Source organism: Macaca thibetana, chromosome 11 (genome assembly GCF_024542745.1).
Source record: "Macaca thibetana thibetana isolate TM-01 chromosome 11, ASM2454274v1, whole genome shotgun sequence".
Taxonomy (NCBI): domain Eukaryota; kingdom Metazoa; phylum Chordata; class Mammalia; order Primates; family Cercopithecidae; genus Macaca; species Macaca thibetana.
In genome coordinates, this window is record NC_065588.1 from 90,182,096 (window position 1) to 90,205,821 (window position 23,726).

The window sequence follows — 23,726 nt, forward strand, 5'->3', positions numbered from 1 at the left end:
AGGCCTCAATTAATATTTGCTAAGGCAATATATCTGTCTTCAGGGTGCCATTGTATTTTATGTGAGATTGGGCATATTTGAATTCACTAATAAAATATTTCACTGAATTCTCCCTTTAGGCAAAAATTTGAAACATTGCCAGGCACATTAACCTGTGTCTGGAGTCCCAGCTAATCGGGAGGCTGAGGCAGGAGGGTCACTTGAGTCCACGACTTCTGGGCTGTAGTGCACTATGAAGATGGGTGTCCACGCTAAGTTCGGCATCAATATGGTGACCTCCTGGGAGCAGGGTCCACCAGGTTGCCTAAGGAGGAGTGGACCACCCCAGGCCAGAAAGGGAGCAGGTCAAAACTCCTGTGCTGATCAGTAGTGGGATTGTACCTGTGAACAGCCACTGCACTCTGGCCTGGGCAACATAGCAAGACCATGCCTCTGAACAACAAAAATTTTTAGTAATTTTTTAAAAATTTGAAATACACAATTTCAAAGCCAAATGGGATTCCCAACTGTGGTTAGCTCTTTCTGCATGGCAGCGCCTCCTGTGCTTCGTCAGGTTAGTTTTGCATTACATGCAGCTGCACAGGGAATGCAGCTGCTACCCAAAATGCAACTACTCCACAAGTGTTTTAAATTACTGTCTTAAAAGATACTTCTTGGGATCGGCTTCCTACCAGACATGGTGCTAGGGGATAGCTGTGAACAAGAAAGACACAGCTCTCATCTTCCTTTAACTCTTAGTTTACCTCGATATATGCCACACGCTTTCTTGCTGAGTTAATACATGCTTGCAGGTTAATGTCTTTGGGCGGACACTGTGTTCAGGCTTTGCCTGCATCTGTCTGTATCATGTGCAGTCAGGTCACTGATTTGGAAGTGGTCTATTTGCTTAGCGTGGATTCTGTGAGACAATCATCTTCCTTGTTCCTGATTCCAAACTTGTGTGTTAATGGAACCAAGTTTGCTGTCAAGTTTTTGGTTGGTTTTGGGTTTTTTGCTAGGGTGATAGTGTATTTGCAGTCAGTGAAAACATCTGACCCTTTCCTTCTGAACTGCATTATAGCCAGGTTGAGAACATTCTATGCATTTACGATTGATTTTTTTTTAACTTGATGATATCACATTTATCCCATGACAAATTAAATCTTCTTAGGATCATTCCATCAATCTAATGAAGTTATTTTGATTCTTGATATGTCAATCACCATATCACTGTCCCTTACAGCTTTGGGCAGGCAGCAGATGTAAAAGCCTTCCTTCTCTCTCTCTTCCTAGGATGCTGATAAGAGAACTGAAAGTTTCATTTATGAGATTGTTGTTGTGTCATAGCTTTGAAGGATTTTACTTGGTAAATTTGCATGACCTCCGTACTTTTTTCATTTCTTTGGTCTTACTGCCAAGCCACTCAACACAGCTGAACTCCATCAAAGAAATATGCTTTTGATGCCTGAAGTCAGCTGCGTTCTTAGCATTACTGATAATCTTACCCTTCTTCTAGGCAGGTTTGGCATTAATAAGGAAAACATAAGTCCATCAGGGTTGTTATTTTATAGTTTATAATATGCAATTGAAGCTTCTTAATCTTTCTCTATACTTTTTATTACTCAGTAAACAGCAGCAAAGATAATATCAAGGAACCATAGGACATCTTGTTTTCTTCAGTTTTAATATCTGTTTAAATATTTATGTATTTGATATTGAAGATGAAACTAAAGTTATAAGTATTTTTAAACAATTTTGAAAATTTTGGAGAACAATCATCAGTAGGAAATAATTATGTGATTAAGAAGTTCATTTTCCCTATTTAGAAAAGGGGGAAGACTGAAAAATGCAAACTGTTATATTCACATACGTAATTTCCATATAAAAGAATCTTAAATGTCTTCTGCTAATAACCCGTGAAGAAGCAGTGTTGTCATTAATGTTGAACTTAACAATAGTTATCTGAGCGTTTTGGTAAACAGACAAGGCAATTCGGAATTTTGTCTCTCAACATCTGTACTCTGCTTTTAACTTCAAAAGGTAGTTTTGAAGTACATGTAATTTTTGCCATCTGCCACTGAATTTGTGATTTAGAAATATTAGAAGCAGGGCCACATTATGACTTTCTTGGGCTGCAGGCCTTTTTGCCTTTGTGGCAAAACTTCTCATGATTTCATTGTGTTATACGAATGATACATGCTCATTATAAGGAATCCAAGGGATGTAGAAAAGTAAAAAGATACAATTCATACATTCTATCATTTAAAAATAAGCCTCATTAACATTAAGGAAACATTGTGTTAGATATCACCCTAAGCGTGTTTGCAGATGGGAAGATGGATGGAGAGAGAGATATGCTTTCATAAAAGTGTGATCATATGATACATGCTAAGTTTTTATTTAAAGTTATTTTTTTGAGATAGGGTCTCCCTGTGTCACTCAGGCTGGAGTGCAGTGGCACTATCACAGCCCACTGCAGCCTCCACTTCCCAGGCCCAAGCAGTCCTCCCACCCTGGCCTCCCAAGTAGCTGAGACCATGCCTGTGGTTAATGCCCACCATGCCCAGCTAATTTTTTATTTTTACTTTTGTCCAGATGAGGGCGGCAGGGGGTCTCGCTATGTTGCCCAGGCTAGTCTTGAACTCCTGGACTCAAGCGATCCTCCCGCCTCAGCCTTCCAAAGTGTTAGGATTACAGGCATGAGCCACTGCCCAGCTATACACGCTAATTTTTAAATGTAAAAATCATTACACTTAATTTTACCTGATTTTAACTGGAGAAAAATAAGTGAGCATTAAGGAATTACTGAACTTTGAACAAACATTTTTTCACAGTAAAAAATGTTATTTTTTTTTTTAAGTAAAGAGATGATAAGAACTTGCTGGTTTTCATTTTGTGTGTGTGTGTGTGTGTGTTTTCCAATTATGTTTTTGTGGTAGGCAGTGTTGCTGTTCACCCAGTTTTCTTCCTCTTCTGGGATACAGGAGAATCATATTTCCTCACTCTCTTCAAGGTCACTGTGTGACCTTGTGGCTTGCTTTAGCCACACAACATGAGCAGAAACGACCATTATGGATGAATGCATTTAATTGCCAGGTCTCCAGTCTCACCCTTTCTTCTATCACCTTGGTGAGCCTGGATGCTCATGTTAACATGGTGGGGGCATAAGATCAAGACAGCACAGAGTGCAGAGCCAGCACGTGAAAGGCGCAGCCCTGAGGACCCACATGGGCCTGCAGTGCAGGGAGTATGAGCACGAAATGAACTCTTGTTCTGTTAGGTAACTGAGACTTGGCTTGTTTTTAACCGTAGATTACTTAGCTTATCCTGATGCTATCATTTTCATACTAGACAGTATGGACGTCCTTCCTGCCATGATAAATAAGGTCATTAAGAACTTTCACTCTTCCTTCCCTTTAGATTTCAGTTAGTTACACCGCTGTTTTCACATAGTCAAATAGATAATATTTACATTCTATTCTATAATCTAGCTTTGATTTTGATTAGTTATGTTATTTTCATATAGTTAAGGTATATAATGTTACGTTCAGTTGTTTAAAGTTTGTTTGTTTCTTTGTTTGATTGTTTGTTTTGAGACGGAGTTTCGCTCTTGTTGCCCAGGCTGGACTGCAGTGGCACGATCTCAACTCGCCATAACCTCCACCTCCCAGGCTCAAGCAGTTCTCCTACCTCAGCCTCCCAAGTAGCTGGGACTACAGGCATGTGCCACCACACCCGGCTAATTTTGTATTTTCAGTAGAGACGGGGTTTCTCCATGTTGGTCAGGCTAGTCTCAAACTACTGACCTCAGGTGATCCGCCCGCCTCGGCCTCCCAAAGTGCTGGGAGGCGTGAGCCACCATGCCTGGCCTAAAATTAGTTTTATATTTAAATGAATTCAGTGCCCAGTACTAATCTTTTTCCTATGGCTTTCCTGGTACTGATATTGAGGAACAGATCAAGGGGTTTAGTGGAGACTGCTTGGCAGAGGGGAGGAGTATTTTATCATTTGCATTGTTTAGAATTGCTTGCACATGGTGATGTGAAAAACAGACTTTTAGTGCTTTTGCTACTTATTTAAATTTCTCTGTAAGCACTGCATCCTTTATTGTCTGCATCTGAAGCAAACCATTTTCACTGACCCCCCCATTGGTGTGCCACTGCTGATAGCTTTTTTTTATTCATTGCACTGACTAGATTGTCAAGACTTCAAGGAGGGCTCATGAATGATGAATTTTTTAGTTTTTTTTCATGTTCAAGAATATCTGATGATTACCTTACCTTTATACTTCAATATCATCCCTAGGAGTAATATTTATGCACTATACTTTATTCCCCTTAGAATTTTGGAGGAATTGTTTATCTTTTGCATTTAAAATACTTTTGAAAAAAATGACTGGCTTTCCCCTCATTGTAGGCAACTTGGCTTGTTCTGCTTGAAGAATTGTTTCTCGGAACTGGAAATTCAATTATTTAACCAGGGTACATGTTTCAGTTAATTGTTTCATATTCATTTTTTGTAAAAACGAAGTATGCTCTTTTGACTTAGAGCTCCGTTGCTTGCTCATTTTAGGGATACTTTCTTGTATTGGATCTTTAAATACTTTGGCCTGGGTTCTCTACTTCAGGGATACTCATTAATCTTTCTGATGGATTTTATTTTTTTTCTCCTCTATGTCTATCATTTTTCTCTTTAAATTTTGCCTTTTATCTCTGATTACCTCAAGGCTTCCTAGGATATAAATAATTTTGAGTCATCCTTGGTGTTTCTCACTTACTAGTTTATTCCTTGGAGACTGTAGATTTTTGGTTTTGGCCCATTTTCTTCCACATAATGCTCTCTTTTTAACTCATGTGTTACTCTGGTATGTTACTCACTTGGCATGCTGTTTCATTCCATCCTGCGTATGTTTGGGTGACTTTGGCCTTTGGGGCTCTGATCCACTGGGGTGATTTCTCCTTGGCATCCTTCTGACCCCTGTGTATTACCTCTTGAGGACCAGGTATCTCCTGTCCTGTGCACTTTTCTTCAGCCTATAGGCACATGTAAGCAAAAGAGCAGGTCAAGGAAGTGAGCTCACCAGGTTGTTTATGCGTGGGACACCCTATAATGCCTGTGCTGTGCCGTCTCTCCTGAGAACATGCGGAATGTCTTCTCATTCTGCCAGGGACAGTTAGTCCTTGTTGTCCACATTTTTTATCTCCTGTCGCTTCATGTAGCAGTTACCATCTCCACTCTGCTGAAATCAGAGGAGAAAAAAATGTAAGAAACCCACTTAATTTTTTCCTCTCTAGATTTGGGGATAGTAGAGCGAAAATCTTAGAGTTGAGTTTGGGTGAATAACTGATATAGCTTCAGGAAGGTAGGAATTGGAAGGTGGTTCTGCCATCTTTTTTGATGGGCTTCTTTTTAAATTTTATTCCCTTTTCTTCATTTTCTTAGGTGTTGGGGGATGGAGACACTGGGGTCAGGCCTCACTCTGCCGTATTTACCCAGAAGCCATCTTGGGGCCTGCCTGTCTTTCTCTTTTCAAATGAAACATGGGTGTGGGAAAGGGGAGTTCCCACACTGTAGCCCAGTTTGGCATAAAAAGAGGTAACAGCCCATGTCTAACCTTGACAATATTTTACCATCATGGAGTTTCCCCTCTTTTTAATTTTCTATTCACCCTTAGATTATGCAATATAATTTCTCTGGTTTTAAATACAAAGTAAATTAAAAGTAGTAGCACTTGGTAACACTGTAGCTATAGAGAATAAAGCTAAGTGAGTATGTTGTCATTGTAATGAATCATTCCTTTTCATTCATTCATTCATCCAACAGATATGTAGTGAGTGCCTACTATGTGCAAGGCACTACCCTGGGTGCCTGGAGTACATCACTGAGCAGGATGGACGAAGCTCCCCTGCCTGCAAGACACTTACATTCCAGCAGGCCTGAGTGTGTAGGGTTGGGGGCACGCAGCAACAACAAATAGAGCACATCTATAAAATATGTCACACGTTACAAGGTGATTTATGGACAAAGGGAATGAGAGTGGAATGGGAGTTGCAGTTTGGAATGGGGCAGTCAGGGCAGCTGCCCTGAGAAGTTACATTTGATGAAGGGGTCAGTGAAAGAGTGTCCCAGGGAAAGGGAACAGCTCGTGCGAGGCGCTCTGGTTTGCAGCTGGCTGGTGTGTTCAAGGAACAGGATGAATGACAAATTGATGGAGCTGTGTCTGGTCCATGTGAGAGAAATGAATGGCCCAGCAAACTGTAACATTCACTTTTAAAGTTTTTACTGTTTTGAAAAATTTACTTTACCAGATATTCATTTTGTGGTTTTTTTGTTTGTTTGGTTTTGTTTTTTTAGAGGGAATCTCGCTCTGTCGCACAGGCTGGAGTGCAGTGGCGCAATCTTGTCACTGCCACCTCCGCCTCCCGGGATCAAGTGATTCTCCTGCCTCAACCTCCCAAGTAGCTGGGATTACAGACGTGCGTCACCACGCCCAGCTAATTTTTGTATTTTTAATAGAGACGGGGTTTCACCATGTTGGCCAGGTTGGTCTCAAACTCCCCACCTCAGGTGATCCACCCGCCTCGGCCTCCCAAAGTGCTGGGACTATAGGCGTGACCCACCACGTGGTTTCCATGTGTGATCTTTAAAAGGCAGAAACAAATAAGCAAAAATCATTACTAAAGGGCCCACGAGGGTTGTTTCTATCTTAGAAAATATGTAAAGAAAAGTGATACAACAATAAATGGTTTGATTTAATGAGAATTCAAAAATCGTAAGATTTGTTGAAAATAATAGAATTACTTCTAAAAAAGATAATATATTTTATTGAAATAAAAGCCTTTGAAGTCATCTGGTTTTGCCTTTTACAAAGAAGAAAGCAATCTCAGAGAGGCTAAATGACTTATCCCAAGCTATATGGCTAGGTGGTGGCAGATGGAAATTTATACTACCCAGGCTTGCTAATTCTTAGCCCAGAGTTGTGTCTACCGTACCTCCCACCTTTTAATTCAGTGCGAGCTCAATTATTGCTAACAGTTTTATTGTTGACCTTCCATGGACTTGATAGTCAAGTCGAGTCTTCCGTTACAATAAGCGGGATTTATTTGTATTTTGCAACATAACCTTGTTCTTTGGAGTGGGTTTCACTTAATCATCCTGGAAATCAGTTTTAGAAAGACTAAACATGATTTCTCCATCTCTCTGTGAGGACCAAATTGTTCTCTGTGATTATCTATCAACAAGCAGAACAAGGGGTTCTAATTAGTTTTCCTTTTGAGGTGTTTTTTGTTTTATTTTGGTTTTGGTTTTGGTCTTCTCTTCTCTTTTCTTCTTTCTTTTCTTTTCTTTTCTTTTCTTGGTAACCAGTCTCAGCCAAAGGGATTCTTCTGCAGAGCCATTGCACTCAGGCACCAGAGTTAATTCATGAGTCCTGGGAGGTGGCTGGTTAGGTTAGCTTTTCCAGCCTGGAACAGCCCCACCCTACCCCTGACCTCCTCCACTCCACCCACTTTAGCTACAGAGAAACTGGATGTTGTCAGCCCCTGGGGTACCATGAGACAGCTGAGTTCAGAGTGACTCTTGATCTTCCCCTCTCTCTCCCTCCCTCCCTCCCTCCCTCCTTCCTTCCCTTCCTCCCTTGCTTCTCTCTCTCTCTCTTTTTTTTCCTTTGCGCCCATCAATTTGTGGCCTACTTCACTAATTGGTCTGTGAAAAGCTTCTTTCTTTTCCATTCATGTATTCATGCTTGTTCCCACTCCCATTTCCCTCCTTCTCATAGATAAAGATAACTATTCTGTCTGACATGTATTCCTTTATTTGTGTGTGTTTTTGTAAGTGGTGCATTGGACATATACTCTTTTTTGTTTTTTGAGACAGAGTCTTGCTCTTTCACCCAAGCTGAAGTTCAATCAGTGACGCAATCAGAGCTCACTGCAGCCTTGACCTCCCTGGCTCAGGTGATCTTCCCACCTCAGCCTCCCCCCGAGCACCTGGGACTACAGGTGTGCACCACCACACCTGGCTCATTTTTTGTATTAATATATTTTTTTGTAAAGATGGAGTTTTGCCATGTTTCCCAGACTAGTCAAACTCCTGAGCTCAAACGATCCACCTGCCTCGACCTCCCAAAGTGTTGGGATTACAGGCATGAGCCATGGGTGCCCGGCCTGGACATATATTCTTAATTTGCATTAGTATAGACCTGATTATTTTTCTTACATTTTTTGCTCTGCACTGCATTTAGTCCATCCCCTCTAACTCTGCCAGTATTCCCTATGTGCTGTTTTGTATTTCTGTATCTCGTCCACCAGCAATGAGCTCTTAGATTGCTTCCAACTCCTTTTTTCCAACAGTATTACCTCATATAAATGACCTCATAGTGACCCCTCATGGGTCTGTGTAAGAATTTTCCTGACGTGGAGATCCCTATATCTCCCAAAAGAGGGTTTCTGGATTATAAGGTATATGTGTATTTGCTAGCACAAATAATGAAGCTTTACACAAACAACCTCATACGTGTCTCTTACAGGTCTTTTTTAGAACTTTTCTTGGGTACATCTAACACAACAAGATTGGAAAGTACATTCAATTTTACCCACACTGCCAACTTGCTGGCCAGTATAACTGTCCGATCTTTATTTCTGTCGGCAGTGAACAAGGTTCCTACATCACATCCCAGCCAAAGCTTGGTATTGTCTAGATTTCTATACATATAAAGTGCTTTATCATTGTTGTTTACATTTGTTTCTTAAATTTCTGCATTTGAGCGTCTCTTGATATGCTCCCTTTTGTGTTTCCTCTAATTTGAATCACCTGTTCATACCTTTGTTCTGTTTCCTGTGGAGGTTCTTACCTTTGCTGTTGATTTTCAGAAACACCTTACACAGTCTAGATAGTATTTCTCTTATTGGTCTTAGACATTAGCCTCGGTCTTAGACATCAGCTTGGATCATGCCTCCTTCGTTGAGCAGAAATCTTTAATTTTGACATAAAAAATTTACCTTTGGGAGATTAATTTTAAAAACCGCTTCTGACCACAGGCCATAAAGATACTCCTGCCCTATTTTCCATGAACTTTATAGTTTTACCTTTGGGACTTTATCTCCATGGGATCCACCCCTGTTCATGGTGTGATGTTCCAGGCCAGTTTTCTTTTCCTCTGTAATTAGCTAGTTCCCCTCAGTTTGGGGAAAGCCTCTTCTTTCCCCATTATGGAATTTTAATTGTCACTATAGGAATCAGCATCTTTATATTATAATAATGGCATCCCACCTAGCACGACAGCAATTCTCCTTTTAGTCAGCTCTTGCTTTATGTCTTTTAATAAAGGCTTAAAATTTTCCCCATAAAGATCTTATACAGTCTTTATTAATTTCATAGATCCTTTATCCTTCTCATTGCTTATTGTATTTTTATTGTGTTTTGTATTTGATTATTATGAGAGTATTGAAATGCTGCTTTGTAGTTTTTTGTTTTTAAGTTGATCTTGTATCTGGCAATTTTGCTCAGTCCTCTTATTCTAATAGATTATCTGCTAATCCTGATATTTTTCTATGTATTAGGTCGTATTTTCTGAACATAATGTTAGTTTTATCTCTTCCCTAGAAATGCTTATTATTTATAACTAATTTAACTAATTTCTTTTTTTTTTTTCTTTTTTTGAGACAAAGTTTCACTCTTATTGCCCAGGCTGGAGTGCAATGGCTCAATCTCGGCTCACGACAACCTCCGCCTCCTGGGTCCAAGTGATTCTCCTGTCTCAGCTTCCCGAGTAGCTGGGATTACAGGCATGTGCCACCACGCCTGGCTAATTTTGTATTTTTAGTAGAGACGGGGTTTCTCCATGTTGGTCAGGCTGGTCTCAGACTCCCGACCTCAGGTGATCCACCCGCCTTGGCCTCCCAAAACTAATTTCTTTTCTTTCTTTATAGCACTGGTCAGGACGTCTAATACTGTATTCCACAGTAATAGTGATGGTGTGCATCCTTGTCTTTTTAAAGAGAATACATTTAAAGTTTCTCCACCAAATCAAATGCTGTTATAATCTTTACCAAATTAAGAAAGTTTCCCATATTTTGAATTTTTAAAGAAATATATTTTTTCAAATTATAGTTTTGTGTCAAACTTTATCAAACTTTTTTTCTGCATCTATTAAGATAATAATGAGTTTCCTCTTTGGTGGATTGATATATTGAGTTAAGTGGTAGATTTTATGATGTTGAAATATATTGCAAACCTAGGATAAATTCTACTTGTTCATGATATGTTACTTTAAATTTTTTGATTCAATTACTTAATATTTTATTTATAATTTTTGCTTCTAAAATCGTAACTGAAACAAGCCTATAATTTTTCTCTTCTTGTATTCTTATCCTGTTTGGAATAAAAACTGTAGTATCCTCATAAAATCAGCCAGATAGCTTTTGTCCTTTTTTGATTGTCTGGAACAACTTACATATGATAGGAAATTAAGTGTTCCATGAGCTTTATCTTTTTCCCGCTTTAACTTGTCCAGGGTCCACAGGATCCATGAGCATTTGATGGAGCTTACCTATAAAGCCATCTGGGCCTAGGGCTCTTTGTCAAGGGAGGGCTTTGTTTGCTATTTCAGTGTATTTCATACTTTGGTCTGTTCAAGTTTCTGTGTTTTTCCTGCACCAATATCCAACACTTGTGAGTGTTTAGAGTTCATTGTTGAGCAAACTTTCATTCCTCCTACCCCGTGCAAACATTTAATTCCCTTTCCTGTTGGTGTTGAGTTTGGCCACATATCTTGCTTTGATCAATGGAACATTAGTGGACTTCACATGAGCAGAGACCTCAAATGTCCTCATAGAAGCATTTAGCCTTATCTTCTAAAAAGCAGCTGCACTGGAACAGGACAGTCTCTTAGCTCAGCTTTTTTTCTAGTCCTGCACACCTGTAGCATATGACACTTCCATCATTAACAGTGGCTCACTGCAGCCGTGAGCCTGGGTGACTGGTAGATTACCAGACAGACCCTCCAAAGGAATGTATATAGTTTGTAGAAGTGCTACCCCATGACCAACCCAGTCACCGTCATAAAAAAAAAAACAAAAAACCCATATCTTCTTACAACATCTCCTGTCATATCACAAAATAACTGAAGTTGAAAAAGGAATTTCATAGTTAAAAAACCTTTTTGACTCTTCCAGCAGCTGTTTGTGTGTCTGCTGCGCCTCTTCTTTAGTCCTTGGTCTTCAGCTTCTGAACTGTGCTTTTGAACCCTGGAGAGTTCCTATTCTCAGATTACCTGTAAGATGATCACATCATTGAATGCAAGGTGAAAACAGGAGGTTGACCAGACAGGACCCTGGGCCTGTGGACTGTCCTTCACTCACAGAACCCACATCCAACCAGTTATTCCAGTGAAAGCAATAAGGAATAGGTAGGAAGGACTGCTGCACAGAAATTCGTTAGAAGACATGGCTTTTTTTCTGGAACAGATGAAGTCAAACACACAGCTGGTGGAGATGGTGAGTCAGAAACTTGACTTGGAGGGCTCTTTTGCTATAAGATGATCATCAGCTCCTGGAAAGGTATATGTTGAGTTTCCTTTTGTGCTTGGCAAAGGGCTAAAGACTAGGGGAAGGAGGTCACAGAAGTAGAAGGCCTGGTCTCTGCCCATAAGGAGCTTCGGAGTCAGCAATGTCACATACAGAACCTGGAAAAATTATGTGAGAAACTTTCACAAAATGTAATAGGGATTAGAGAGGAGATTTTTAGTTTTGAGGCCAGAACAGTGATTGATAGGCATGGGTGAGGAAGGAGGAGATAGCTGGAGAAGGAGGGAGAATGCTGTGTCGTTTTCATTCACATAGTGACCACAGAAATGAGGGATGGAGGGGTGAGAGAATAAGTTAAGTCGGGGCAGGGATGGGGGTGGAGAGCAGGGCGAGGGGTTTCCATTTTCCTTTAAGTGGATCTTGGCTTCATTGCAGTAAATGGGGTTGTCAGTGTATATTGCTCGTTTTGAAACAGACGAGTTTCACTGAGAATTGGATTAAAAGATTGCATGAAAAATTTAGGATCTGTATAAGGGAGAACATTTTATACAGCCTTATATGAGGGCTGTCTAAAAGGAGTTAAATTCCCATTTAGGATTTTTTAAACCAGGTTATACCACAATGTCTGGTGGTTTTAACCAGAGGTAGTGCTGCCTCACCCCAGGGTATGTGAACGTGTGTGTGTGTGGTGGTATAGGGTATCGCTAGCAATTAGAAGGTAGATGCCAGGGATGCTGATGGCCCCATCATGTACTGGAGAGGCCCTGTACAGCCCGTTGTCTGCCTAGAATGCTAAGGGCACACTTGTGGAGAAATAATGCACTTTCCAAGCTTCAGTAATTTGGGGTCCCCTTGTTTAATTTTTGCAATATCTAGGTACCATTTCTACCACTAATTTAATGATTTAATGCTTTTCTTTTTTTTCTTTTTTGTCTTTGTATTCTTTTTTTTTTTTTTTTTTTTTTTTTTTTTTTTTTTTTTTTTGAGACAGTTTCGCTCTGTTTCCCAGGTTGGAGTGCAGTGGTGCGATCTTGCTCACTGCAACCTCCGCCTCCCAGGTTCAAGCAATTCTCCTGCCTCAGCTTCCCAAGTAGCTGGGAATACAGGTGCCTGCCACCATGCCCAGCTAATTTTTGTATTTTTAGCAGAGATGAAGTTTCAGCATGTATGCCAGGCTGGTCTCGAACTCCTGAGGTCAAGTGATCTGCCAGCCTCAGCCTCCCAAAGTACTGGGATTACAGGCGTGAGCCACCGTGCCCAGCCTAATTTAATGCTTTTCTTTAAATTTATTTTTATTTATTTATTTATTTATTTGAGAGGGAGTTTATTTATTTATTTGAGAGGGAGTCTCACTCTCTTGCCCAGGCTGGAGTGCAATGGTGCGATCTCAGCTCACTGCAACTTCTGTCTCCCAAGTTCAAGCAGTCCTCCTGCCACAGCCTCCCGAGTAGCTGGACTTACAGGCGCATACCACCACACCTGGCTAATTTTTTTGTATGTTAGTAGAAACGAGGTTTCACCATGTTGGCCAGGCTGGTCTCGAACTCCTGACCTCAAATGATCCACCCGCCTCGGCTTCCCAAAGTGCTGGGATTACAGGCATGAGGCACCGCGCCCGGCCCTTTAAATTTATTTTTAACTGACTTTTAAGTTTTTAGTTGTCATTCTGTATCTGCTTTTTAATTTACTTATTGTGATCCTTGCTTTTTCATTTCATGAGTTTGAAATGCTATTGATTTTTTTAAGTCATATTAAAATAGATGACTATTGCAATACAGAATGTTCATCTTACACTCTGCTAGAGGCATGCATGCTAGCTTTGAGAAATAGTAGCCAGATGGTCACAGTGGATTAATTTATGGCTTGACCTGAATTTATGTAGTATATCCTTGGGAGTTGACACCAAAGCCTTGGGACTTTCATTTTTAAGTACCCTTGTGTTCAGCAGAATTCACGAACTGAACGGGTCTCATAAGGATACTTTCCCTGATAGAGGTCAGACAGCACAAACAGCTGTGATTGCCTCTCTGTATGTGCAAAGATGTCCATTTGGAATGGCTTGATCTGCTTGGTGGGGTGGTGCTTATGTGCCAATTATCTTTGCTCCAGCCTGTGTCCACAGACTGCTGGCCATCTCCCAGTTATGTGGCCCTATTTACAAGGGCTAAGTGACCCTGAAAGTGTGGAAGAATCAGAGCAAACTGTGTCCTTACTTCCAAAGAATTGGCTGGAAGCATATGTTGCATTCTTGTTGGCCAAGAGTGAGAGAGAAGGATGACAGAGTATAGCAGAAACACAGACTCCCTTCCCAACACCCAAGCAACAGAACCAAAATGCAGTTAGAAACAAAATCAAACCCAGCCCCCATATGCACCTGCAGCAAACAAACAAACAAAAAACAATGACAGCTCTATTTCAGCCACTTTGAAAAGTGGCAGGCAAGGAAGGGAACACCTCACTGTGGCCCCTCAGAAGCAGTGCTGGAAAAGGAAGGTGAGAGGACCAATTCCTGAGGGTTCCTCCTAATATAGATCAATATGGGAAGCAGCTGGTTGAGGTGGTGAGTGGATAGACATGATAAATGTTTAAAAAAAAAAAAAAAAAAAAAAAAAAAAAACCCTTGGCAGAGTCAGAGTCAGGAAGGCACCCAGGGGAGGCCACCTCCTAGTCTCTGTGTTGAGTTACAGGAAAGAGACCATAGGTGTGAGTCTGCCCCGGTTAGGCAGAGTAGGCCCTGGTCTAAGACATTTAACTCCCCTCCAAAAGAGGACAGAGTATAGAGCTCCCAAAGACAGGCCTCATGACTCCTACCTCTCCTCCATGGCAGAAATGTTCATGGAAAGCAGCTGCCAACCTAAAATTGTAGCTCAGAGGTAGAATGACAACTGGTTCCCTATAAAGTGAGGAGAACGTCAAAAGATACATCAGCTTGCTCTAGGAGAGCAAAGAGCAGTTCTGGACAGAGATGCTCACGTTGTCGGTATGAACAAGATGGCAGTGAGTGTCATGACTACTCTGTGAAATGCTGCAGCAGAGGAATGCAAGAGAGGAGCACAGTTTGTTGGCTGGGCACGGTGGTTCACACCGGTAATCCCAAAACTTTGGGAGGCTGGGGCACGAGGATCACTTGAGGCCAGGAGTTTGAGACCAGCCTGGGCAACATAGTGAGACCCTGTCTCTATTAAATATATATATTTTTTTAAATAAAGAAAAGAAAAGAAAGGAACACAGTTTGCCAAAATAAACATACAACCAATCTGGTCTATCAGAAAACCCAGTCCTAGAAAACTCAACCTCACAAGTATTTTATGCTATAGAAAGGCTCAGCATCGATTCAGTAGAAACAAAAACTCAAGATGTAGCTATGATAATACAACAATGGGATTCTTTTTAATTTTTATTTTTAACTGTGGTAAAATGTACATAACATACAATTTGCCATTGTAACCATTTTTAAATGTACAGTTCAGTCATGTTAAGTACCTTCACATTGTTTTATAACCAATCTCCAAAAGTCTTCATCTTTCGGAACTGAAATTCTGCACCCATGAAACAATAATTCCCCATTTCTCCCTCTCCCAGCCCCTGGCAACCAGCATTCTACTTTCTGTGTCTGAATTTGACAACTCCAAGTACCTCGTATGAATAGAATCAGAAAGTATTTGTCCTTTTGTGACTGGCTGATTTTACTTAGCTTAATGTCTTCAAGATTCATCCATGTTGGAGCATGTGTCAGAATTTCCATCCTTTTTAAGGCTGAATAATATTCTGTTGTATGTCTATACCCTATTTTGCATATCCATTCATCCAGTGATGGATACTTAGTTTGCTTCCACCTTTTGGCTATTGTGAATAATGCTGCTGTGAATGTAGGTGTAAGAATTTCTCTTTGAGTCCCTACATTCAATTCTTTTGAGTATATACCCAGCAGTGGGATTGCTGGATCATACGTTAATTCTATTTTTAAATGTTTGAGGAACTGCCATACTGTTTTCCACAGCAGCTGTACCATTTTCCATTCCCACCAATAGTGCACAAGGGTTCCAGTTTCTCCACACCCTTGCCAACATTTGGGACTTCCTGGTTTTTGTTTTTGTTTTTTTTTGATAGTAGCTCTCCTAATGAGTGTGAAGTGGAATGGAATTTTTAAAAGAGCCAAGAAAAGAAATTAAGAACAAAAACACAATACAACGTTAAAACCAGAACACACACACACACACACACACACAGGATAGACATAGCTGAAAATCAAAGAGTGAGATAATCCCAAGGAGGGGATTAAAGCAATAGAAACAATATGACAGCCATGGAGGAGAGGCACACTCATCCAGCATATGGAGCAAGAAAAGAATGCAACCATGTGACCCAGGAAGATTTTCCCAAAAGGAAGATACAACTGAATCTTTGGTTGGAAGGTTATGCCACATACCTGGAAGTGCAGATATAGAATGGATAACATATACCCTGGTCTAAAGTTTCGGTATTTAGACCTCAGACAGGAAAAGCAAGTTACACAAAATACTGGATGACTAAGTTGGTATCAGAATTCTCCACATTTTTCAACAACCCCTACCAGAAAGTAAGAACAAGGCCTACAAACTTTTAAGGGAAATAAAATTATTTAAATAATATAATATAAAATTATGAATATAAAAAAGATAAAAATAATATAAAATTGTTCTCTAAATATTAAGTTATTATTCCAGCGAAGGCAATAAGCAGGCCGCCTTGACCTGAAAGAAGTCAGGGACTATTGCAATCATGAGCATTTCTGGAAAACAAAAAAAAAAACAAAAAAAAAACCACCCTGTGATGAAATTGACCCAAATGACTCAAATCAGAAGAACAGACCCAGGAGTAGAAAAGCCACAGATGAAAAACAGTAACAATAGCAGCAACAACAAAACACTGCTGAGCATTCAAACCATTATAATTCCACCTTAGGACTAAACAGTGGGACAAGGGGCATGGATGATTGTTAAAGAAATGTATAACTGTTAGGCATCTGACAAAATACAAATTATATAAGCAAAAAAAAAAAAAAAAAATCAAGTGTGAGGAGATGGAGAGGAAATGTAAAGTAATTATAGAATATTACTATAAAAACATGCAGTTAACCCTTGAGTTTTCGTAACTTTTTTCTGTGCATTAAATTGTGTGTATGTATGTGTTTTCAAGTATGTAACTTATAACTGCCAGTCAGAATGTCATTTTCTTTCACTTTTGCTTTTTCTTCTGTTATATCCAAACAAAATTAAATAGCTCTTACTAGAAAGAAAAGTTCATATATTATCATTTTAAATGAACCCATTACCCTCTATCTAGCCTTCTACCAGGGTATGTGTGTAAAGAAATATCCAGAATGATGATCACCAACTGTAAACACAATGGCGGGATATTGGATGATTTCTTTTCTTCTTTGTGCTGTTTTCTGTTGCTTTAATTTTTTTTTTTTTTTTTTTTTTGAGAGAGAATCTCGCTGTGTCCCTCAGGCTGGAGTGCAGTGGCGCGATCTCGGCTCACTGCAAGCTTCGCCTCCCGGGTTCACACCATTCTCCTGCCTCAGCCTCCTGAGTAGCTGGGACCACAGGCGCCCACTACCGCGCCCGGCTAATGTTTTGTATTTTTAGTAGAGACAGGGTTTCACCGTGGTCTCGATCTCCTGACCTTGTGATCCGCCCGCCTCGGCCTCCCAAAGTGCTGGGATTACAGGCGTGAGCCACCGCGCCCGGCTGCTTTAATTTTTTTAAATGAGCCTATGTTTTTATACAAACCGTGAAATCATTGCTGTTAATCTCAACTATTGATCAGTAGTGTCATCAGTATTCTAATTGCTTCTTAGTCCTTGTTTTTTAAATTGTAGTGTTGACAAACACCAGAAAGAGCCCTTGACAATATTTTTGCAACTCATCTCTAAGGTATTGGCCACTGCCCAGAGGCCAAAGGCATGGGCTGTGGAAAACATCAGCTCTTGTAATAAGGTGCCTTTACCTTCTTACTGAATCATAAATCAAAACACAGTAGTGGACTGGTAAGCATGAAGTAGACTGACCTGAATCCCTGTGATGCTGATAGACGGGAGTATAGTGTACTGTGCTGTCAAATGTCTGAACCTAGCGAATGACTTTGGATATTTGGAGTCCCTCTCAATCTCTGCACTTGGCTGCTGCTAGTGCCTTTGACTTCCTCCATTGGGATTCTCCTCGCCTTTGCACATGCAATTCTCTCTTCTGGAGATGCACCATGCCCTCTTCCTCCTTCATCACCCAGCTCCTCCTCCTAGTGTTCAGGGCTTAGCTTTAGCCTCCTTCCCCTGGAAGGCCTTCCCTAATGAACTTAGGAGCTCCTTCTATATAACCAAAGGCACTGCTCACTGGTTTTGCTGGGCACATTTATAACCATTTACTCAGTGTCATGCTTCTTAGCAGACTGGCCTCAGGCAAATAGGAATCTAGTTCAGGAAGTGGAAGGTCAGATTTCCTCCTTGCTCCTCTCAGCACATATTTCCTGTTCCTCTTCTGGGCTCTGCCAGGACGGTCACTCCACTCTTGAGGCCTCTGCTACGAACAAACCCCACTCTCCTCCCTTCCTGCTACCCCATGGCCTCTTAGGTTTATTTTGTTCTCGGCAGCCCTCTTGGCTCCTGCTTCTGTTAGCAGCTACACCTTCTCTCGGTAATATTTCAAGTTCAACCTCACTGGGGAGGGTAGCTGTTTGGTTTAGCCTTTGTCCTCTAGCACCTGCCTTTCCTGCAGGGAGGGGCATTCCCAGCCTTGGAACAGGCCCCACCACTAAGGCCACAGACAGTGCCAGAAGGAGCTGGGGTCTGTGCAGCCATTCTTGAATTCCCCCAGATGCCTTGCCTGGCCTTGAGTAAAAGGGAGATAAGTGAAAAAAGCATGTTACGAAGCAGCATGTACAAGGTAATCCTACATATGTGTTTTATATATCAAAGGAAATAGACCAGTTATTATCAGTGAGTTTTTCTGGTGGGATTTCTAGTTTTTATTTTCTTGCTTACAAAGTTTCTGTAATAGGCCGGGTGCTATGGCTCTCGCCTGTAATCCTAGCACTTTGGGAGGCCAAGGCAGGTGGATCACCTGAGATCAGCAGTTCAAGACCAGCCTGGCCAACATGGTGAAACCCCGTCTCTGCTAAAAATACAAAAATTAGCTGGGCGTGGTGGCAGGTGCCTGTAATCCCAGCTACTCGGGAGGCTGAAACAGGAGAATCACTTGAACTTAGGAGGCGGAGTTTGTAGTGAGCCAATATCATGCCATTGCTCTCCAGCCTAGGTGACAGAGTGAAACTCCATCTCAAAAAAAAAAAAAAAAAAGTTTCTGTAAAAAATATTTTCGTAGGTACTAAACAGTATTGAAGCCCTGAATCATGGCATTGTACAGAGCAGCCCCCAGGAAGACGAGAGCCAATTGGCTCTGCCATTTGGAAGCATTGCCTTCTTCTCCCCACGATTCTCATTTCTTCCCCCAAATGATGTGTTTGTTGCCTTGCTCATTTCACCCGGGTGTCTTTTTCCTCCTCAGGTGACAGATTGACTGGAATCCCCTCGCACATCCTCAACAGCTCCCCATCAGACCGGCAGATTAACCGGCTGGCCCAGAAGCTGGGCCCTGAGTGGGAGCCCGTGGTGCTGTCTCTGGGACTGTCCCAGACAGATATCTACCGCTGTAAGGCCAACCACCCCCACAACGTGCAGTCGCAGGTGGTGGAGGCCTTCGTCCGTTGGCGGCAGCGCTTCGGGAAGCAGGCCACCTTCCAGAGCCTGCACAACGGGCTGCGGGCCGTGGAGGTGGACCCCTCGCTGCTCCTGCACATGTTGGAGTGACGGTGCCTCCACCAACCACTGGGGAGTGAGTCCCTGAGTCATGTGGCTGAATCCTGACTTTCACTCAGAGCAGGTGGTGTTTTGTGTAGGTTTGTTTTTTATTTTTAATGATCCTCAGATGGAAGGAGAAAACAGGGTTTCCACTAGACGTTATTTGAAAGGCCAGATTACTCAGCAGATCTCTCATGTTGGCTCAACAATTCTTTGTTTTTAATTGCTTGAAGATTGCATTGTTGTAATTGTTCAGTTTTTAAATGTGTAATGGCATTTTAATAGACTATTTAATCACAGTGGTTCAAAAATATATATATATATCATGTCATCACATTACAAGCAGGTATCTCATATGTAAAACATTTACCTGAATGTTGTCTAAGGACTGAACTGTGGACTTTACTATTCATAATGATAAAATAATAAAATGTGAATTACTACATATCATGTGCCTCATTCATGAGAAAGTAGTGCCCAAGTTGGGTTTTTTTTCCTTTTCTTTCTCGTTCCTGTATTGCATAGATTAAGGGTGTAAAATTACAGTAGTCTTTTTTTTCTTTTTGGAACAGAATTCATAGTAACAGTGAAATGGTTACTTTCCCAAGTCAGGATAAATAGCTCAGGCAGGATGTCTGTATTAAATGTCGTAAGACACTAAAACTCCCTGCAAAGACCAGTTCAAGTACCAGCAAGCATACCTGAGCCCTTCATCTTTAAAAGATTGCTCAAGAAAATCCTGTGCTGTTTATTGAAAGCATTAAGTCGAGATGAGAGGGGATGTGGTCTTTCCACTGAAGCCAGAATGATTGAAGTGTTGTGCTCCTAAGGAGTGTGTGATTTAGTCTTCTGTCCTTTTATCAATAGCACATGGTGCTTATAGAATGCTTTACTGTTTTCGTGGCCTTTCCTGTATGTGATCTCATTTGGACCTCTCAGCCATCCTGAGTGGGCAGTGGCCAAGGTTGTTCAACTCCTTCTGTAGAGAGATTGAGCGATTGGCCCAGGGTGAATGAGCTTGGGCACCAGCTCCTGAGTCCTTTCCAACTGCTCCACAGGAATTCTCCCCTTCTCTCTTGCATGCTCACTGAAGAAGCTTGACTCCTGCTCCCCGCCTACTAGCTGTATGGCCTTGGACAAGTTACCCTCTCTATGCCTCAGTTTCCCATTGGGAGAATGGGGAAATGACTGTACTCACCTCTGAGGTCTTTGTGATGATTAAAGCAATAATGTCCGCCAAGAGCACATCCAGATGCGGTTCACTGTCAGCTTTCAGGAAATGGTAGCTGTTAATTTGCCGCCACTGTGGCTGAAGGTATAGTTAGACCACAGGCAAAACTGAATAGTGGCTGAAAGCTGAGGGCACTGTGGGAGGAGCTACTATTGCCACATTTCTTACTAAGCTTTAAAATGGGATTTGATTTTATAAACTTTACAATGGAGCCAATCTGTGATCTATCCTTATTAATAATTATGGAATCTGTTTCCTAATTCTAACATAACTCAGGATTTTTCAAAAGGGAGGAAAAAAATCATGTGTTTTATTTCCATTCCAAGAATAAGTTTATAGAATGGTAGAGTTGAACGCAAAGCGGGTGCTTAAAAAGATGACAATAGTATGTGGATAATATCCTTTCAGGCATCTTGTAACCATATTCCTGTTACTAAAAAAGAGCTGCTATGCCACAGTTTATTCTTTCAATGAATTCGGTTCAAAAGGATAGTCTACTGGCCTTATCAGTTCGAATTTTCCATTTTGTAGCCCAGCCAATAATTCATTATCTTGTAAAATTCTCATAGTTTTGGCCGTCTCACTGCACCCAGTGATAGACTATACTGCTGTGGCATCTTCAGTGAATCGCTTGTCATTTTGAACCTGAGACTTGTTACATTGCTGTCTTCCCCCGGGTTTCCTAATAGAGAGTTGCTCTGGCTTTTGTTCTCACAGCTCAGAGTCACATTCATGGATGAGTGAGTAGAGCTGGGCTCTGCTGCATCTGACTAGATGGCATTAGCAGGTCTGATGATTAGCTGGGTCATCTTTCCACCATTCACCATTTGCAAGGAATCTGTCACGCATAAAGACACTTGTGGGCTCTGTCAGCAGTGAGAGACAGTTAGTGAAGAACAAGCCCATGATGGGCCAGACAGACAGGGCCGAGGGGGCCCTTAGAGACCTCTGACTTGTTGCCTGTAACAAGCAGAGTGTCTTCACCACCAAATGGCAGCAGCCCCTCCTTGGGCCTGCTCAGGTGCTTGCAGAAGGTTTGCAGAGTGGAAGAGCAGAGCAGCTGAATCCCTATCTTGGTCTACCTCTGGCCACGACGAATAATGCTACATGGCAGCTGCCTGCCTCCTAACAGAACTGGGGAGGTGATGAGCCTGCAGGGATTTCCTGTGTTTTGTATGGGAGAAGATTCTACAATTTCAGAGAAATTTCTTGTTTACCCCCAAGAAAACTGAATGAATGCAGCGAGGTGGCAAGAGCATTTGCAGGCACTGACAAAAAGTATATTAATATACAGTATTGCAGCACTTTGGGTTGGGTTGCAGTGTGCGTGTGTGTGTGTGTGTGTGTGTGTGTGTGTGTGTGTGTGTGTGTGTGCTCGCGCGCATATTTGGATCCATCTTTTGCAATCCATGACAGCCAATATTTCTAAACTGAGATTTCTGGGCCCTATTGAAAAACAACCTTTGGCTACTATGGATCCCCGTCCTTGAATCACAATAACAGGTAAGCCTTTTCTATGCGTGAGTGTGGCCCTTAATGTTTTTAAAACTATAACTTTTATTAAATTTTCTCAACATAAAATACATGTTTATTATGGCAGTTGGAAAAAAAACAAGATGAAGAAAAATAAGAATTACTCCTACTCCCATCTAAGCACTGTACATCCCAATTTTCATCCCTGTCCTCCAATTAGTTTTCTCTGCCTGCATATTCTTTTTATAAAAAGAATAGGCTTTTCTCTGCATTTCCTTATAAAAAGTGTTTTATTTTCCAAATGATAATACACATTTTTTTGTCAATGTGAGGACTATTTAGAGAGACTAAAATGTGTAATTAAAATTTAAATATTCCTCAATGCCATACTCCAAATGGTTATATTCATGGCTTAAAATTAACTAAATTAAGTTTTCGATTTTATAACAAGAATGGGATTATATCGTACCTGCTGCTTTACAAGTGGCATCTTTTATATAACATCAAACTGTCTTTCTGTGTTATTATTTCTCTATGCCAATGATTTCAACATCCTTTGTGTTCACCACACACTTTCAAGTCCTATAATTTTTGGTGGCATGTTTGAAGAGATAAAAATACACTTAGCTACTAAAAAGATGACTACAAGTATAGCAATGTCTTTCACTCTCAAAACCATTGTCCTACTTTTTGCTCCATCCCCATTTGGAACCACGTTCCACTATTTGAGTAGAGCTGTTTACGGCTCCCCTCTGTGCACTCTTCTATCCTCAAAAAGCAAAGTTTAGCACAGTCTGGGCTTTATTCTGAGATTTTCTCTCTTCCTTACAGCAAGATGGCCTCTACACTACCTGATGATCCAATCAGCTTCGTGTTCCATTTCCACAAGAGTACGTGTTCCGGGAGGGCAATGAAATTTTACCTGTTGATCAAAATTTGATGGCACACTTATGAAGGGTTGGTAGTCTATGTGTAGCCACTATTCTCTGCCATCATTTTCAGCAATGCATACCTTTCCAGTATGCGGTTAGGTCATCATGTCTTAACCACTTCCCGGCATGGATCTTTAGGTCGGTTTTGCTTTTTCATTATTATAAAGTGATGCAAGGAAGGGAGCATTTGTGGTTAAATCTTTAAATTCATCAGACGTTACAATGAATTCGATCCCTGCTTTGTTTAGCGCCAAACATATTTTAATTTTGTTCTCAATTAGCTTTTTTATATAGCAGACCACCCCCAAGATGTAATGGCTTCAAACAACAAATGTATTGGCTTAGAATTTAGCCCACAATTCTGTGAGCTGGCTCGTCTTGCTCTTCCAATCTGGGCCGCTCAGCTGATTTCTGCTGGGCTGTCTCGTGCATCTGTGGTGAGCTGGTGGGTGGCTGAGGAAGGATGCTCTAGGGTGGCCTCACTCATGTGTCTGGAAAGTCGCAGGCTATTTCCTGGGGCAATGGGTCACATGTGTCTAGGTCACACCCTTTTATCTGTCAGGTTACCCTGCCTTCTTTACATGGTAGTAGTGGCGGGGGTTCCCGGGGCAGCAAGAAGGCAAGCCCCTGTGTGGAAACACCTTTCAAGCCTCTGTTTGCATGCCTTTTGCTGACATCTCTGGCCAAAGCCAGTCATGTGCCAGCTCAGAGTCGGTGTGGGAGGGCTCTACCGAAAGGCATGGAGAGAG

The 23,726-nt window shown here is 41.3% G+C and overlaps 2 protein-coding genes across 8 annotated transcripts in view; one reads left to right on the top strand and one right to left on the bottom strand.

Moving 5' to 3' along the window:
- The window catches only part of CRADD (CASP2 and RIPK1 domain containing adaptor with death domain), a 178,820-nt gene extending 159,036 nt beyond the window's left edge, over window positions 1–19,784 (top strand). For 3 of the 7 annotated variants that reach the window (XM_050747191.1, XM_050747192.1, XM_050747195.1), the window contains one exon: window positions 19,049–19,784. In XM_050747191.1, coding sequence (XP_050603148.1) covers window positions 19,049–19,350 — 302 coding nt within the window. In that variant the 3' untranslated portion in view covers window positions 19,351–19,784. The remainder of the gene's footprint in view (window positions 1–19,048) is intronic. The other 4 variants (XR_007717558.1, XR_007717561.1, XR_007717560.1 and 1 more) reach the window with 4 other exon arrangements.
- The window catches only part of UBE2N (ubiquitin conjugating enzyme E2 N), a 443,559-nt gene that overhangs the window by 416,111 nt on the left and 3,722 nt on the right, over window positions 1–23,726 (bottom strand). The gene's annotated exons all lie outside the window — the stretch shown is intronic.